This window comes from Eleginops maclovinus, chromosome 8, assembly GCF_036324505.1.
Source record: "Eleginops maclovinus isolate JMC-PN-2008 ecotype Puerto Natales chromosome 8, JC_Emac_rtc_rv5, whole genome shotgun sequence".
NCBI classification, from domain to species: Eukaryota; Metazoa; Chordata; class Actinopteri; order Perciformes; family Eleginopidae; genus Eleginops; species Eleginops maclovinus.
In genome coordinates this window covers 15,872,966-15,892,243 of record NC_086356.1, presented here as the reverse complement: position 1 = coordinate 15,892,243, position 19,278 = coordinate 15,872,966, and the positions used below count along the sequence as shown (strand labels likewise).

The window sequence follows — 19,278 nt, the reverse complement described above, 5'->3', positions numbered from 1 at the left end:
ATTATTTTTCCAGCAGGCTGTCCCATTCTTGATTCCGTTTGCAATTGTGAAAATCAGTCCGTGATTTAAAAAGTCCTCCATAAAAATTTCAGCTGTATTGTTCACTTCCCAATGTGTTTCTTTTTCTTTTTCATCTCCTGAATTAACTAGGCTGACATTCAACCCAGGAATGGTCCCTGTTGTTTGTCCTTTACCAGGCTGTGCTCTCTCCCATCTCCGGGCCTTGGTGGGACATGGGAGCGCTGTAGCTGGAGTTACTCGCTAAGGAGAAAGGGGGACTGGGCCCGCCCCCGTAAGCCTCCCCCGGGATAGGCTGCAGGGAGTTTGGTAAGCCCGGCTCTGGACTGGGGGTTTCCGCGTGGGAGATCATGTCCGTGAACCTTTGGTCGTCTGAGGGGTGGTGGCCTGATCCCTCCATGGGTCCGGGTCCAGAGCTCAGGATGTAGGGCGATTCGGCCGGAGACTGAGCCTGCGAGGATGGAGGGCCGTGTGGGAAGAAGTCGTAGTTAGTTCCTGGTCCATAATAGTCACCTTGGTATTCTGCGAAGGTACAGGAGAAAACACGAGGGTTTAGACTTTCTATTAAACTTTTTAAAAATAGATCAAATATCCACATTCCCCCACAGTGGTGTGCAGCTTCACACACACCTTACCTAAGTGGTGAAATTGATCATGTCCAATTTCCAACCAACCGGTCTCATTTGAGTGTATAAACAACTCCACACCTCTCCACCTCAGTTCTCTCGCCTTTTACACAGTGCATTCATCTCCCTCACTCATTCAGCTCGCAGTCATGCATGCCTCTCGATGGATTCCCTTGCTGAAACTTCGGGATTTGGATGAGGAACTCCAAAATGAGATTCCTGCCTCCCTGCAGCCCTGCCAGGTCCTGTCGCCTGCATCTCTACTCCGTCACGGCTGATGCAGCTTCCAGCAACATCCATCCCCTCTCCTCTACCTCACTGGGCTGTGGCTACTTCCTGAGCTGCACAGCTCATGCTCAATTATTCCCAGCATGCAATCCATCTAGGAGTGCAACTATCAATGATTTTCATTATCAATTAAACTGCCAATTGTTTTTTTGATTAAATGTTTGGTCTATAAAGTCACAAAGCTGTGCAAGATGTCCATCACAATTTCTTAGAGCCCAGAGTGGTATCCTCACATTAGTAGATTTATCCAACCCACAGTCCAAAAAAACTATTTACACTTATTTGAATTGAGCTATTCTTAGAAGCTTGATCCAGACAATGCATATAATCATTTTGCCTTGTAAATAACCAAAAACATGAATTGATTATTAATATTTTCAAATTGAATGTTGGACAATCAACTAATAAAACTATTTAGTAACCTCTCTTTATCCATCGTTATTACTCCATTTCCCCATCGAACCACACCTTGCTGTTGTGTTTTTATCCACTATTACAGTGTTGGATCATCAATAGCTTTCCTCATAAGTCCAGTCATTTGCTTTACCACCCATCTCTGTCCATCTTTACAGCGACATTGTTTGTACCGCATCACAATCATCATAAGACAAAATAGTTCTCTATTCAAACAACATTAGGCCTTTATTGTTTCAGCCAATCATGAAGAAGATCTATGTTGGAGCCTAAATTCAATGGTTTCATGTGTTTATCAACCTATGCATCAACAGATTCTGTAGTCTGTAAATTAGCATCTAAATGGCACATAATTCATGGCCCTACAGGTTAGGTCAGTGGATCACCAATGTCGGTGGGATTCATCCACTGGGTAAAATGAATGTCTTTACCCAAAATGAATCTGACCAACCAAGACCAATAATATCTGTTTTCCATCAAATAAATCTCCACCTTCAGGTTCAGTACCCCCTTTCTCTTCAATACTAAACAAAGCGTAGGGATGACTGATGTTTTTATTGTATAAAATAATTTAACTTTCTCATGGCTTTCACTTCAAAGCGCTGCAGCAGAAACTGGCAAATTAATGACACAATACAGCCCAAATTCCTTGCTTTCACAGGAAATCTCCAGCACACACTCGGAATTACAAATCTTCCCTGCGTTAGCTCTACTAACACTGACTGACAGGTTTACGCCTCTGAGAGGTTTCGGCGCAGTTTGGGCCCCCGACTAATGTTTGATATCTGCAGGTATTTTCATATTCATGCCTCCAAGCAAAGTCATTTTCATTCATTATTTATAAGTTTACTATGTCTTTGGATGTATCTTGTATTCTGTCCGGGATTCAAAACTAACTTCCCTTTAGTAATGTCTAGCTGTGCAGAAGAGTTTGTATTCATGTCTGTATGATATTTGCCTTCACCCAAATACATACTTGTGCTCACAGCATTGAGACATTTGTGACTATTTATTTGTTAGATGACTGCGTACAGTTTGATTTCTATTGATCCAGAGCAACAGGGAAGCTGGAAAAAAATGGTCCTTTGCTGTGAGTACTTAAATACAATAATTCTGAATATCTCAGAATTTGAAAAAAAAACTGAAAAAAACTAACAGTAGATATTGCGAAAGGTTAAATTAGGGTGACCAACCTAGAAGAAAGAAGAAGAAGAAGAAGAAGAAGAAGAAGAAGAAGAAGAAGAAGAAGAAGAAGAAGAAGAAGAAGAAGAAGAAGAAGAAGAAGAAGAAGAAGACGAAGAAGAAGAAGAAGAAGAAGAAGACGAAGAAGAAGAAGAAGAAGAAGAAGCTATGTTTAAATGTAATCTTAGTATCTGTTTCTGTTGTACTATATCTTAGTGCTTTTAATGTTTTTTGTTCAGTCTTGTAAAGCACTTTGAATTGCCTTGTGTTGAAATATGCTATGAATTAAACTTGCCTTTCCTTGCCTCTATACATTTGTACATAGAAAACCAAACAACAGGGGACTATATCCTTGACATTTCTAGGCGAGGCAAGGTGTAGCTCCCCATTTCCAGTCCAAGCTAACTGCCTGATAGTGGTATAAATAATCTAATTTCATAAGCCTATGAGAATAGTTACCAACGTGTAAAAATACTATTTTAATACTAAACCAGAAACTGATTCCTCCATACAATCCTTTCAACACAGCCACAAAAGGAAGCAGACTTGGACAAGAAAATGGCTTGTGATTTGTGAAGTGTTGGTATGGCAAAAGTGCTGCAGGCCATCCCTCCAATACTTATTTGATGTACTATTCCCTAAAACATTTCCTGAGTTGTTTATACCGTCAGAACCACATGCAGCCAATTACTTCACACTAGGTTTGCATCCATTAACAATTACAAACCTCCGCCTGCCTTCTGCTTCTCACCACTTCCAAATTCTCTTTCCAAATGTACATCCACCCTCTGCTCCAATTTACCTGAGTTACATTAAATCCATTCTGTTCCTACACCACCTTGAACTGAGATCGATGGCAAACTTCATCCCGCTGCCCCAGATGTTGCACTAGCATTTCTGCACTCCCACCATATGCTGTTCTTACTCCTATTTCAGTCTAAACAGGCAACTAACAGGTTAGATATCAAGAAATATGGTGCTTAACTATAACAACTGCATTTATTTGCTGTTGCCTGTGGCTTTTGGAAAGTATGAAGAGAAACAATCAGTGCTGACATGACTTTACAAACACGCTAATTATTTGATCTCACAAACAGGACCCTGCTAGTTTGGCCGACCTTGAGCATAAACAACAAGCGTGTGTTTTGTGGCCTGCGTGGCATATGTGTGTGTGTGATGGGGGTGGGTATTGAAAAAAGGGGGTGTTGGCTCTGCAAACTATAATTACACTTGTGCATGCAGACACACAGGTATTCCTGCCTGGATAAGCAGCAGCGGAGGAACATAAGGAAGCAACGAGCTCGGATAGAGACGAACAGACTGGCCCGTTGCTGTTGCGGCACAAAAGGGTGTGAAAAGCAGCGTGCGAAGAAAGCAGAAGAGTGAGGGAGGAAGGTTTTGTCCTCCGTTTTCCCCTCCCACTCCCTGCCTTGCAGCCTTGACAGCTTCAGCTCATTGTATCCTCAATGCCTCAGCCTTTCAGGTAGATGTGCAGGAGCTGTATAGAAACCATGCCTCTCAGACTGTCCTTGAAAAACAAACTGCTGATATACATGACAGGTGCATCTGATTTATTCCTGCTGTTCAGGTTGGAGCCGTTGTTGTGTTAGCGTGCTGTTATTATTACATGCCGACCATCTGCTATTGTCATGAAATGTCTTTTTTCTCTTGACCAACAGAGGCTTTAATAGCATACAATTGAGATTGTATAGAGGGATATCGATTTGAAGGAGTCGTTACTCCATCTGGAGATTGCATAGTTTTTTTTAGCACTCATGAGTAAGAATAGAAGGTGTAAAGAAAAAAATGGCTATCATTAATTCATATGTGGAAAACAGCCAACTAGGAGCACCTTATATCCAGAATTCAACGAAAAGATGATTTCACACATACAAATATTAAAATCAAACATTATTTCTTCTGTGAAATTAACATTTCATCAGTTTTTAAAGGTTCTTTATGCTGCAGGTCAGTGCAACAAATAGCTGTTTTAACTTGCAGTGTCCTGTTCAACCCCTGAAGCTCTACATGTTTTCAGCTAACCCAGCCAATAGAAAGTCATTACTCATTTTACTGCTAAAGAGCTGTTTATAGTTGACCTAAAAGGTTATAATGTAGTATGCTAAATACATTTGAATATAAATCGCATGTCAGGTTGGTTGGAGTTCTTCTTCAGAATTTGATCTTTTCATGCTTTAAATATTAGCTATTCATTTCTGAAATATTTGTTTTATTTCACACTTTCAATGAACCTGCTATAACGTCTTAATGTTCTTTAAAAGAGTCTTAATATTTACCCTTATAATTTGTTAAAGACACAGCAAATGTATATTCAAGATGGAAATGAGCAACTTTGCAGAAAAGGGATGACATTCAAGAAGTGAGTGATAAAGTCTGTAAAGGGCTCTGAAACACAAGGGTGATATTTGTAGAGCAGAACTAAATCTCTCAAATACTATTTCTATGCCTTGTTTTGTATATAAAAACAGATTATATTTTGACTTCAAATAAATGAGTAAAGTATACCCCTCCTGTGGTCTGATTGAAATACATTTGTCCAACATGCTGTACACTGTATGAGTGTCAGGTGTGAGAGTTTAGCAGGTTTAGTACTTATTTTGAGCCTTCACAATCTTTGTACAAAAACTTAAATTAGAATTGAATTTTCACAGAGTATTCCCACAAATGAAGGGCTGATCATTTATCACCTGCATCTTGTTTTTCAAACAAACTACCCTGTAACATCTGCAGTGTTCAGTGGATAAAGAATACGCTTTATCTAATCTTCCTGCAGCCTCACACTGTAACTATCAGCCTTGTTTGGGCTAACAAAGTTTGCAAAATACAATTAAAATATAAAACTGAGGATGAACCCAGCATAGAGATGAAGTTGTGATCACATTTGCTGGTCAAAGTAGAACCCCAACATTTTTGCAATTATCATGCAAAACTGACACAGTATATTTAACACAAACAGGACTGTTCATGTTGTTGTAAATATAAAGTTAAGTAATGTGACCCTACGTGTTTTGAGAATACTTTAATTTCTTACCTCCATAATAACCATAGGCCCCAGGTCCTAAGATGTCGGGATCCTCCAGCCTTCCTCCCAGGGGCCTCATCCTCCTCGGGCCCCTAAAGAAGGCATGCCGCCGTGCCCCCAGAGCACTCAGCTGCTTCATTCGTCGCTCTTTGGATCTTCTGTTCTGAAACCAAACCTGCATCAAACCAGAAAGACAAGAAAAACATTATCACCATTGCACTGCGTAATCACTGTTTTCATACAAGCGTCTACCGTCTCATGCAAAGAGAACAAACGATGTCGTTGTAAGATTTAAACTCTGATCCTGATAACTACAAGATTCAGTCTGCTGCATCGTGCACAAACACAAAATACATGAAGCACAACTGACTGAATTGGAAATAAATGTATATTAACCAGCTTCATTTAAATCCTGATCACTTTGGTTCATTTCACAGATCTGTTCAACTTCATGCTCACTGTTTGTTTGAAGCATGATTCAAATGCAGATTTTAGTAGATTCAAGCATTAAAAAGGGATGGTATTTAAAAACAAGATAGTAATTCTTTATGAAAAAATACATTTGCATCTGGTTCCTCATCATTCCACAACTCTCTGTAACAGCTCTGTAACCATTTTGAAATGTATTTACAGTATTGTTTTGCATTATTTCTGGTTTAGATTCTTGGATCTTAGCAATAAAATGGCACAAACAAACTCGTCTAATGGTGTTAAAGTTAAACCAAAAGTGTAAACCATTAAAATTCAGTTGCAGCGAACAGTAAATGTCAAAACCAAACAAAAATAAGATGAATATCCTACTGAAAAGTATAATATTTGCATAGGTTTGTACCAGCGTCGTTTGGTACACGAAATTCACTCTTTTACATGCATAATAGAAGTGTAACAATCTTTCTCAGGAAAGCACAAAGCAACAAAGAATCACAACAGAGTAAAGACTCAGAAAAATGTATAAAGATGTTCTGTTTAAAATGAAACGTCTAATCCATGATTGTATATGAAAAAACACGATAAAGAGCAATAGCAAAATGTGCCCCAGCACACAACCTAATGCACCTTAGTAACATTCAAATAAACAGTTAAAGCAACAAATCAGAGTATAGAAAGCCTTTTCACCAATGTTAGATAAACTTCTTTGAAGAGGAACAAAGGAGGATTTGACTACACACCATACGGAAGAGTGTCTGCATTATGAGCACATAACATATCTTGTTTCGCCTTTGCATCACTGCTGCATAATGATGTATGCTCACCCCAGCCAGGCTACACCAGAGGCAAAATCCCACTGTGCTGCAGATTAGCAAAAACACACACACAAAAACACCTAAAACCACTTAGACGCTGTTCTATGTGCTCCAGCAGCAGAGGCAACACCTGCTTATTGAGAACAATCGTCTAACTGTAGGGTACATTTTTATGGAAATGCTCCCGCTCCCCTCGAGAGAGCGTTGCTTAGGGATTACATACACATACTGGAGAAAGCAGCGTGGCTCACAGGGCTCCCCGTGTTGAGAGCAATGGTATTTAACACACAGTGAGCGAGGAGGAGGAAGATGACGAAACACAGCCTCCATTTTGGCTCCAAGCAACACACAGGGGTGGGGATCACAGTGGAGGGACGGACTGCCTGATTGATTGATTGATTTATTGACTGTTTGATAGAGCTCTGTTGATGCAGCTCAAACACGCACAAACACACACACACACACACACACACACACACACACACACACACACACACACACACACACACACACACACACACACACACACACACACACAGAGCAACCTGCAGTATATGATATAAATGAGGCGCTTAAGAGGCCCTGGTCTGCTCTGATATGCAGTGGGAACAGGCTGCAAGTGAGTAAGAGCAGAGAGGTGGGAAAGGGGAGGGTGGTATGTAAATCTGTGAAATCAGCGATAATTACAGTGAGTGCACAAAAAGCCACATCACAGTTGGCAGAGATGGTGCTAATCATCCTGACACAGTCTGCAACCCAGACACTGTGTTTGTGTTGGTGTGTATTTGTGTTTGAGGGTGAAAAAGACAGACAGGGTCCAAAACAGTGTGTGTTCCTGTTTAACTGCAAATCATGTTTGGAGGTTTTCCTGCCTTTGGCAAAAACAAAACTAACCTTTTACTAATTTCATGGCTGTGCAACATGTTTGATTACTAAAAGAACCGCTGTCTGCACAAAATAAATTACATTCTTTTTTAAAAAAGGCATTTATTATATCCATGTATCAGTAAATTGGATTAGTAGATCTTAATTTCAGGGCATAAATGAACGCCTGCAGGTATGGCTACAGCAGTGTGGAAATTAAAAGACAAATAGGAACGGAATTTATAGGAATAAAAAATAGTGGAAGGAGCAGCTTATCATTTTTAAATAATGCATTTTAAAAAAAAAACATTGGTGGATTGAATCTAAAATAGAAACATTTGAAATTGAAATTATTTGTAACTATTTTAAATAATAAAAGCCAGGATTGCAAAGAAAGGGGAGATTACATTTTTATGTGGGGAAATAAAACTAATTTAAGGCAACACGCTGCTTTCACATGAATGATTTTTATTATTAATCTGTTGTTAAAATACAAATGATATGCAAGATGACTAAATATTGTCTTTGTCTCGTGTTAAGACAATTGTCACCATTTTACAAACATTTGTAAGATTATTATTTGGGATTAGAATTCCATCAAAATGGCTTCAACAATATAAAACGTGCACATACAGAATTTGTGGGAAATGCTTAAGATTGAATATATAGGCAGCTAATTATGTTTTGACATTTCTCTAACACATGATGAGGCCTTCAATTAAAAACTCAGTTAATTCCAGCTAAATGAAAAAGCAATTTATTATCTGTAATTGTTCTCTAATTTGTCTTTGTCTCTGCTGACCCTCCCCTATTTCTTTCCCTTTTATGCACACAGCTGATCCTACCTGGATGACGCGCATGTTTAGTCCGGTTTCCTGGGCCAGTTGTTCCCGGATGTGCCGGGTGGGTTTCGGCGTGGCGACAAACGCGGCCTTTAATGTTTCCAGCTGCTTGGCCTTGATGGTGGTCCGGGGTCCCCGCCTTTTGGTCCCCGAGTTCTGCTCCTCATTCTCAATATTGTTCGTTTCCTTATCAGAAGACGTGGAATTGTCCGTCTCTTTTATGTCGTCCTGTATTGGGTCCTGCAGATCCGGCGATAAACTCCTATCTGTACACGACGACACTGAGGGGCAAACAAACAAGAGGAAGGTCACGATCCGAAATGTCATGCAGGAGGAGGAGGAGGGGGGGGGGGGCGTTTTTAATTAGGCATGGGGATGCACAGCGGCAACACAGGAAAGTATGCATCCAAAATATGTGTCATATTTCACTGTAATTTGTCAGAAAAGAGGCACATGGGTGAGATTTTTATGGAAAAAAATATATATATATATATATATATTGCCCCCTACTTGAATGTGAATTAACGCTATCTTACTTTTAATGCACCTTTTAATGATATTATCTTACATTTTAATCTATTTTATAATTTAAGTTTATTCTATGCTCAATGTATGTCTTTTTCTATGTCTTCTATTGTTATTCTATGTGATATACATTTTCTGTGGCTATGACATGAGTTAAAGACTGCAATTCTAGTATGAAAGAAGCTTCACAAAGTAAGCGTAATATTATATTATTATTATTTGCAGACTTGATGAAATACATTTTTTAAATTATCACTGAAGGCTATTTCTCATTAAATACAAACAATAAATTGCACATGATTTAATATCACACACAAATACGTCTATGTACACATTTCGGTATAGGAGAGCGTTCAGGATAGGAGAGCGTAACAACAGGCTGGATGGGGATGAATAGACTGCGGGGAAGAGGAGCTGCACACACGGCCACACTATACGTCATCCCCAGCGGATCCTGCTGTACAATAATAGAAAGCCATTGTCCAGTGGAAGGCAAATATTGAAACCAATCATCTGACAAGGTTGTTGTGAAATGCTCTCCACGGACAACTGCAAAGGTTCAACAAAAAACGGAATATGACATTTATAGCCTCCATCATATTTTGCGCCATTGGAAAGCCACATTTATTTATCAGATGTGCATTTATTTATCCAGAGCAAGGCAATTTGAGATGGAATAAGAGACAAACACACACTTATCACGGCGTATTATCACGTTTATTACCTGAGTTCAAGTTGACTTCCTTAATGGCCCCGGAGCTGGAGTAATCTTCTTTGCACACAAACTTGTTTTCGTCTATCACGTAGAGCTCCTCTCCCGTGGACAGCTGCTTATTACACACCATGCAGGTGAAGCAGTTGAGGTGGAACACTTTGTTGCGCGCTTTGCGGACCAGGTCGTTTGGAGAGATGCCCTGCAGACATCCCGCGCATTTAGTGCCAAACCGCCTGTAAAAAACGAAGAATAATGTCAGATATATGTTGTATTTTTTGTTATTAAAAACAGAAGCGAGATTGCGTTCAGTTTAGGCCCACACACAATCATGACAGACGCGCCAAAAGCCCTTGTTGGGGTCAACACATGATTTACAAAATCGGCCTTGATTGTCTACAAAAAAATCACATCAGTCATAATAAAATGTGATGATTACATCATAATAGTTTGGTAGGAATATATAATTCCAGCACTCACACTTACAATTAGGCCAATATTAACACAATCCAAAATATAATAATGCTAAAAAAATAATATTCACAGGAGAATACTAACACATACCAGCACAAAGTAATAATAATAGCCTGATAATAGTAGCAATAATCATAATAATAATCTATTTTCAACACTAAAACAATGCTTAGACAATACTTTTTATTTCTCATAATTCCAGTTAAAGTGTTAAACATAGCATTACCTATTTAATATTATAGTAAAGTAGCGTAGAATATTAAGTAATAATTCAACAACCATTCACAATATACAAAATAGCCAACACATGTCTACCTGTCTCTATATCTTCAGGGAATAATTATAGAGACGACGGAGACGCGTTCAAACGATAGAAATAGTCAGTCATTGCCTTTTTTATATTAAGGATCGAGAAAAAACGCATGCTCAATTTTTTTGATGGAGGTGCTCTGACAATAACCCCACGCAAAACGTATTAGTGACAATCAACACATTGTAGCCACGGATATATTATAGGATTAAGCAGAGTAGGAGCATTTTAGCGTGAAAATCTTCTCTTAATCCATATTCACCCGCTTAAATACCGAGTGGGAAGACTCATCAATTTGATACACAAATAACCCGAAAATAAACTCTGCAGAATTCCCCTCTGCTGCTTTTGTATTTGCATAATGGAGAAAAGGGGTGAAAGCAATCACAAATGAGTATTATTAAGAGTTATTCAGAGAGTGTTTGTCACTTGCATTAATGCTTTTACTAATATGAAGAGTTTAAAGGCAGATGTTGGCTCGCTTTGGGCCTGTTATACCTGGATTTTCAGCCGGCCTATCGGGGGGTGCTTAAGCCTCAGGGTGAAAGCAAGCACTCCCTTTGTGGAGCATTGTTTTAACACTAATGTGGGCTTGTCTCTCCATTTGCAATGGTATCGCTCCACTGTCCCCTCTTTCACATGCATGGCCAAGCCTCCCCCAGCGAAAGGGCACAACTCTACTTACACAACAAATGGACATATTAGGGTGATTACTGTTTCGTCTGGCTAATGGCTGGCCATTTAAATCCACCGCTTGATGGGACCTGCGCTAATATGATGGCCAAGGCTGTGCGAGGCCAATAACAGCCCGTCCGGACAAAGGCTAATGTCTTACATGTCATTAGACAATTTGGGCGAAAATAACTGACACATACAAATGAAAATGATGCTAAGAGAGTGCGACCGGACAAACAAGGGCTTCACTTATCACTCAATTACCTGAGACACTTTTTAGGAATTGTGTACCGGTTAATAGCCTAATGTGTTAGGGGGAAAGTATTGTCTTGAACTTGAAAATAGATCAAACGCAGAATACACGGCTGCACAATGAAATTAAATGTTAGTTGTTTTGTTGTACAGGCATAATTTTCAAAGGTCAAAACTTTGACCGATCATTTATTTTAAAAGCCTAAAATTTAAATACAGAATGTATTCTTCTACAGTGGTTTATGGGCAGTGCTCTTTTGTTTGAAATATAATTACTTGCCTTGAATTGATATTTTTGCTTGTGCCGCGGAAATTATTTTCAGGTTTGACTTTGTGGGCCACATTAGCCTATATCTAGTATGTTTTTGTTATTCCACTTATCTATTAATTATTGCACCCCTGGAAACATTGTCAATAAATCAAAGTATTGTGCACATGTTTTGTATTGACTGGAATCAGAGCCCTATTTTAAATTAATTAAATAACTCTGAATCCAGACTCTGTTACCTGAAAAAGTCCATTTTGCAATAGAGCTTCCCGTCCCTGGAGAAGCACTTCTCGGAGAGGGCGCAGTTGCACTCACAGCACTGGACGCACTTGGCGTGCCAGGCTCGGTCCAGCACGTTAAGGAGGAACCGGTCCAGGATGGGCCGTTCACAGCCGGCACAGTGGACCATCATGTCTCCGGCCTGCAGGACGCCGAGTGCCGACCTGCCCACACGGACTGCGCTGCTCGGACTGGGGCAACCCGGGTCTACGGGGAACAACGTCTTGGCTCCGGGAGGGTTGCTGTCAGACGAAAAGTGGAGGAACCTCCCGTTGAAAGGCAGCAGAGTGACAATCCCTGAGAAGGGTAGTATTAGTCCTGGTCCTGTTCTGCTGCTGTCCTGGCACTTGTCAAAATCCACAATCCAGAAGAGAGGAGAGGCTTCAGCCGCGCCAGCTGATGGACTGCGTAATGGACAGCCCGGACATGTTTTCTCACGCCAACTCAGTTAAAACATAATTATTCAAACGCGTTTGTTTCTAATAATTCATCCCTTCGCTCATGCTTTGTTTTGGGTCCAGTCATTTCCTTACAGGCTCACCTCACGCCGCCACTTTCGCATCATTGTGGCTGTGGTTATCACGAGGTTTTGCCAGTGCTCACATTGGATGACGCCCTCGTTAATTCCCGTCGCAGGAGAGCCAATCAGAACACCGTTGTTATGGTTACACGTTCATAGCTGAAGCCTCAGAGCGAACCTGAATCACACACAGGAACACAGGGCCAGGGATGCATGTGGAAGGTTTCATGGTGGGTCATAGAGACACCACTGACTTTATAAGGGAAAACGCATCAGTTAGTGCCATCCAAGATCCCCCCTGTAACATTTTGATCGGACTTTCAACTCGAAAGTCCACAAAACACTACGAAGGTTAGGAAATACCTGTACAACAGCCGTTTAAATGGCACTTTGCTGCCAAAGAGATGAATGTGAATAGATGCAATGGGAATGGGAGTAGCCGAACAAGGGCTAATGCTACACAACCTCATAATGGCCTTGTGACAAAACGCTCCTGCATTACATTGAGGCTGTGAAGGCTGCAGAGGAGGGGCCGCGGGCCTTTTCTCATGCAGAAAGCTATTTACAGGGAAATGCGAAGGATTAGCTGGAGCTCATCAATAGGGAGAGCCTGGTCACCCGGTGCTTTAACAGAGTGGCCACCAATCGAAGGGAATTTCAATATTTACCAACAGCCTCGTTTTGTTAGTTCGCAGTTAAGCAAACATGCAATACGCTAATTCATGTTAGTGGATGCGCGCGAGAAGCTTTTTTTTTTCTTTCCATGGTAATGATGATTCATTTCAATAACATTAGGTGTGAATTTTGACTCATTTTAAACGATTATAGGTCATCCAAGACAACATTTAGAGAGGAACAGATAAACAACAGCTGGTAGTTATAAGAGATGAAGGAATTGCAATAAAAAGGGCAAATAGAAAAATTGTAATGAGGCAATATTATTTATTTTAAGTCCTTTCTTTATATCTTTGATTTCTTATTAATTAAAGTTATGCCAAATCAAATGTACTTGAGTATATATGCATTAAAAAAGACATTATATTAATTGCCAAACCTTTTTTTCTGACTTTCTTTGGCCATTTACATACATATGCAAAGCACTTAAGTCATACTGTCATGTGTTTCCCAAGGGCACATTGACATTCGAACGGAGAATCCCGGTACTGGCCACCAACTTTTCTACCATCTTTTTTTTTTTTCCTAATTTTCCAAATTAATTGGCTGTTTTTGACCCCATTTCCTGCATCCTAAAACGTTGCATTGATAGCAGAGTCATTAAAAGAAGATTCCATTCCTCAGCTGTGGCTTAATTACTGTTTTTCAAAATAAAAAAATTACACCCAGGACACCAAGTTTGGATATATCCTGCAGGTAGCAGTGGTTTAACCAGTGTATTCCAGTCCTTTGTAGAGACAAGCCTGAATGAGTTTCCTCAATTATCCGAGGCTCCTAACACAGCGCCCTTTAGCCTGTAAAACAAGGGGGAGATAAAAAAAAAGGAGGGGTGTGGTATTCAGGAGAGAACGGTGGGAAAACGAGCATGTGAGGCAAATGTGTCCAATCATCTCTTGTTTGAATGAATGTAGCCCTTTTGCATTGTGCATAGAATACAAATCCTGTTTGCTTTTGCTTTGCTCTGCTGTGTACACTGACCCTAACGGAGAGACCCTCACCTGTGGCAAAAAAAGAAGGAGCTGTCCGTGGTACCAAGCGGCACGAAGCACCAAGGACAGCAACAGGCTTTTCTCTTTTCAATGGGGACATCCTACATTATGGCCTATGTGATCACACATAGCTTATACTTTCATCTATTTACTCCATGTTTACTGTATGTTCAATGCATTCTGACATGTTGACTGTGAACTCTAACCTTGACCCTGGCATGGCAAACATCCTCATATAGGGACAAAACCAATATTTGAAAACATTTTAAAAGCCTTTTCCTTCAAGGACTGTCATTTATTTCCCTTTGATACTCATTCCTATACAGTTCTGTTGAGTAAATGCATCTGCAGAAGTTTGTAACCACCCAGCAAACCTAACACATCATGGTTTATGGTATGCAATATGCATTATTATAATATATGAGCACTCTGATTAGACAATTTCATTGTATTTTAAAATACGTTAAAGAAACCTGATAAAATCATTGTTTTGCTTATAATATTTAGAATGTATTCCCCGCAGGTCACTTAACTTATAGCTAAACAGGCCGATGACTCAGATTTCCTGTGTGCAGCCTAAGAGTCATTTCATTTCCATAATGCACATTTTCTAAATCAAAACATACGCTATTAATGTTTAAAACATCTGAAAATAAAGCTCAAACATCAATACCCTGGAATTCATTTTAGGATTCACCACATTCATGCAAAAGCCCTCGAACCAATGAGAGGATTCATTAAGCAATGACATTTAAAGAAGAATATTTTTAATCTATATTCTATTAATTGCAGAAACTTCATATTTATTTATCTATTCTGGGGTAAACAGGCTTTGTTAGTTTACCCCTGCAACGGTTTACTAAGAGCATGCAGAGCATCACAACATGTATTTTTCCAAGGTACAACATCTGAGCATCAGTCCCTTTTCTTTGCTAAGAGGCCTTCATGAAATACCTCTGCAGCTGCACTGCTCTGTATTCCTTAATGATTTTTTATTTGTAATGCAGAGCAAGTAAAAATAATTCAAATACATGTTACACACAAACACTGAACCCTCTATGTCCCTTCATTACGCACTTCGACAGAATCTGCACAATAAGGATGACAGACATAAAGGTTAATATTTGTAGTAATTGGATTTCAGGAAATATTTTAAAACAGAAAGAAACAACCTTCTTCCTGGTGAAGTAGCTTGTTATTTGTGGTTGCTGCTGTGCACTGGGAACTGGAATGAAGCCATAAAGGGAAAAGGAGAAGATAGAAATATAAGTCAAAAAAAAAAGAAGGTGCATATAGATAAATGTGAGACATTGAGAAAAGAAATCTACCTCCACCTCTCCTCCACTCTGCAACTTGACAGCCTGGACACCTGAGCAGACCGCCTCCACCTCCACCTCCTCCTCCGTTATTCCTGCGGACGCCAGTCAATGCATGCGGTGTCACCCCAACCCCAAAGACGTGCACGCTCCCACACATGTACACTCAAGACCACCTCCAGGGCCCCCTCTTTGGCAGGGCCAGTCCCAAGGGAGAGGTTAGTATGATGGATGTCTGACTGGTAGCCCTCCCTTCGGGCCTCCCTCTCCGTCACCTCTCTGCGCTCTGAATTAAAAGGCCGTTTGTCTCCTCCGAGTCCTCAGCTGTAGAGCGCCGGCCTGCAATTTCACAGCACTCAGAGAGAGAGGGAGACCATTACAGAGGAGGTTGTCAGGGGAGCCATCAGAGCCCGGACACGCCTGAGGGACTCTCTCTTTCCCCTCCATCTTTCTCTGCTGCCGTCTCCTTCTGCTCACCCACCAACACCTCTGTCCCACTGGAGGCAGCCAAGCCTGCACTCACAAACATATAAATATTCAAGGCCTCTGTTCCATTCAAGCATGCATACTCCTATAAGCAAACAAATCAAATAATTATTCATTTTAATATTTTATTTTATAACCGTCTTATTCTATTTGAACTTCTTGTTACGTCTATCCCCTATTTGTTACTCCATTAAAAGTACAAGTATTAGAAACCAACTATATGTAGAGTACAGAAGTAAAAGTATTCTTTATGCAGATTGGCCAATTTAAGAATTATATCTCTGATATGTTTTGATTATAATTATTGATGCCTTAAAGTGTTATCAAAGCTGGCACAGGTGCAGCTAGTTTTAATGGCTTTGTATACTGCAGGGTAGCTTGTAAATTTACTCCAGGTGCTAATTAAGTATTTTTTAAGTGTTGATTATATTTCACATCATTCATCTAAAATCTGCACAGTAACTAATGGTATGAGATAAATGTAGTGGAGCAAAGTAAACTATTTACCTCTGAATTGTAGTGGAGTAGAAGTACAAAGTAGCAAAAAATTGAGATACTCAAATAAAGTCTCTCAAAATTGTTCTTATCTACAGTAGGAAATGTACCTAGTAACTTTACTTACTTTACTGCTTTATGTAGAGTTATTTTAGTTACCTTGTTGCCAACTGTGCTGCTGTACATAAATACACTTTTCCTGCCTGCACGCATATCACACACGTCATTTGTGATTTTTAAATCTATCTATGTGTTGGTGCTTAAATAAATTATCACATCTATTAATATAAAAGGTACAGAAGTTAGACCACAGAGCTTTTCAAAGACGAAATAACACATGCTTACTGTTGGAAAAGGAAAACTTGAACTCATAAGCAATGAAACATACTTTTAAATTATTCAATACACTCAGAGGACTTGCTGTAACAGCCTTACTTTGTATGACAAGTTGCTAATCTTAGCAAACTTTAGGTATTGCTGTCTATCATTAGTGTGCCCTAATGTTACAACTGCCCCCTAACATGAGTGGCCGCTGTTCAGCAATAGTCCAGCTTTAAAAGGATGCCACTTGTTAACATCCACCATGGAAAGACCAAAACCAACAATGTTTCTGAGGTTGAGTATGCTTGAAATAATTAGTTCATACAACCTGTTGTCCAAGCACGTCCAAGTGTTTACATTTCATCAGACTGGTCACACTTGGAGGTGGGGCGAAAGTCCTGACGTCATAGCCTCTTTCTCTATGACTCTGTAGGGAAAGGAAAATCGGGATGATTTTGGACTTTTCTGGACGTGTCGCACTTGGTAGTGGCTTTGTAAAGTTATTGAACTAGTAGTGTGAATGATCAGAAGATGAAGTCTTGAATCTTTTCTACCTCTGCACACCAGGACTCGTCAGACGTTCCCTTTTGGAAACCAATGGAGGCTCATCAACAATGGAGATCTATGGCACAAAAAAAGATATCAGGGTTTGATGGACACACAATTGTTAATAAATACAAAACATTTACTGCTGTGGTATTTTTTATGGGTCTTTGGTATTTAAAAGATGTGGCCACCTGTGTCCTTAAACAAAAGTATTTAAAAATAAACAAATACATAAAGCATATTTGAAGAAAGAGTATGCTGCTACAACTATGTGTGCAGAAGCATTTCCTGTGTGTGTGTAAAGGGCATTTTAAGTAATCTCAGTAATCTTAAGTAAGCTTTTTTTTTTGTAGAACAAAACACTGTCAGCATTTCTCTATTAAATTTGTCTTGAATGTCTTCTTAAGAACGCTCTTGAAATTACCTTTATGTGAAGCACTCTTGCTCAACATGAATCTGCACTGTAATATTAAATGTGTTCTGAGTAGAGGGACGGGGAGAATGGAAAGCCATCATCAAGGAAAACAAACATGAAAGGAGTCTCAACTCACACACACGAGCCTCTCAAATGACAGAGAATAAAGTACAAACCCAAACAACCAGAGTCACCTTTCGCCCTACGAGCAGTAAATCCCACATTATTCTTCGCACAAACAAACACATGTAGAAAAGTACATACTGTATCAAAGCACTTATGAACACATAATTGGCTTTGTTCCAGGTGGGCAGGAGTCACAAGTCGCTGTGCATGACTATTCATCAGGCTGCATTTCCTACCTGCAGTTATCCGCGGGGTAAGGTGGCTCGACTTTATGTGTGGCAGAGCAAAAAGACAGGTGGATGGGATCTGGGTAGTTGTGGAGAGTGAAAGCATGACTGCATGGCACACACTGTGTTGAGTTCAGCCCCTGTCATTGAGATATAATGAGGGAGATCACCTTTCACTGTGGGCCATCCTAATGAGGTAATGAATGGGGGTGTGCATTGCACCTTTGCCCTCACCTACTCTATTAATCAGAGTAGGGTCACACACTGCCGCCAGGACCCAACCTCCCCCATCTGGCAGCACTAATGGACCAAGCGATGGATTGAAGGTGCTTTTAGTTAAAGAGCTTAGTAACCAGGAGAGATGAGAGAAAAGAGAGGGATGGCATCATTTCCCAAGAAAAAAACCCAGAGGAAATACAGAGGAGGAGGCAGCAGACTGGGAGAAGGTTTTACACCTCCGAGGTAGTGGGAGTGAGAAGTGTGTGCAGCCTCGACCTCTGACCTCATCTCAGCCACCTTGAGGAAGGATCAGAAGGGTCAGCCAGCAATCTGGACTGCCCATGGCAGGATCAGCAACTGACAGACATGTTGCAAACTGTGAGCGACAGCATCCCGGTGTTACATCTTAAAGCGAGAAATTGCCTGTGTTGATGCATTGGATGTATTTGTCAAGAAATAATCACAGAATCAATAGTCTTCATCACATTTGCAGTCATCCTAGCTGCTAATGCTAATGTTTTGCAGGTGTAATGTATATGTGGCTTTCTCAATTTAGCTTGTTAACATTCAAACGAAGGAATTAAAGAGCACAACAGAATCTATACGACTAGCAAGAGCAAAAGGAGATATTTGAGCAATATTACCTTAAATGATGGTTTGAAGTTAATTATGACCTTTGGTTTTCATTAAAACTATATCTCAGCTTTAAAATCATATCATTTTGGTCACTATTTATCAGGCTCTGCCATGTTTGATGGCTGATTCATAGTTTAAGTGGCAGTGTATTTGAAGAAGGGACAAACATTTAAATCAAACAGAAACAAAAATAAAAATATTCGCACAGTATGTTTATGCTTAAGCACTCCACCAACAAACCACAAAGTGGAAAACCACTTGTTTTTGAATATGTTCTACACCTAATTTCCC

General features: G+C 40.0%; 1 protein-coding gene across 1 annotated transcript; it reads right to left on the bottom strand.

The window, feature by feature from the left end:
• Positions 1-190: 190 nt before the first annotated feature.
• On the bottom strand, positions 191-12,149 carry lhx5 (LIM homeobox 5). Its single transcript, XM_063890056.1, has 5 exons — positions 11,977-12,149; positions 9,771-9,994; positions 8,525-8,802; positions 5,581-5,746; positions 191-540 (listed from the first exon to the last, which is right to left on the bottom strand). The coding sequence occupies exons 1-5, from the start codon at positions 12,147-12,149 to the stop codon at positions 191-193; spliced, it is 1,191 nt and encodes a 396-aa protein (XP_063746126.1).
• Positions 12,150-19,278: the final 7,129 nt, after the last annotated feature.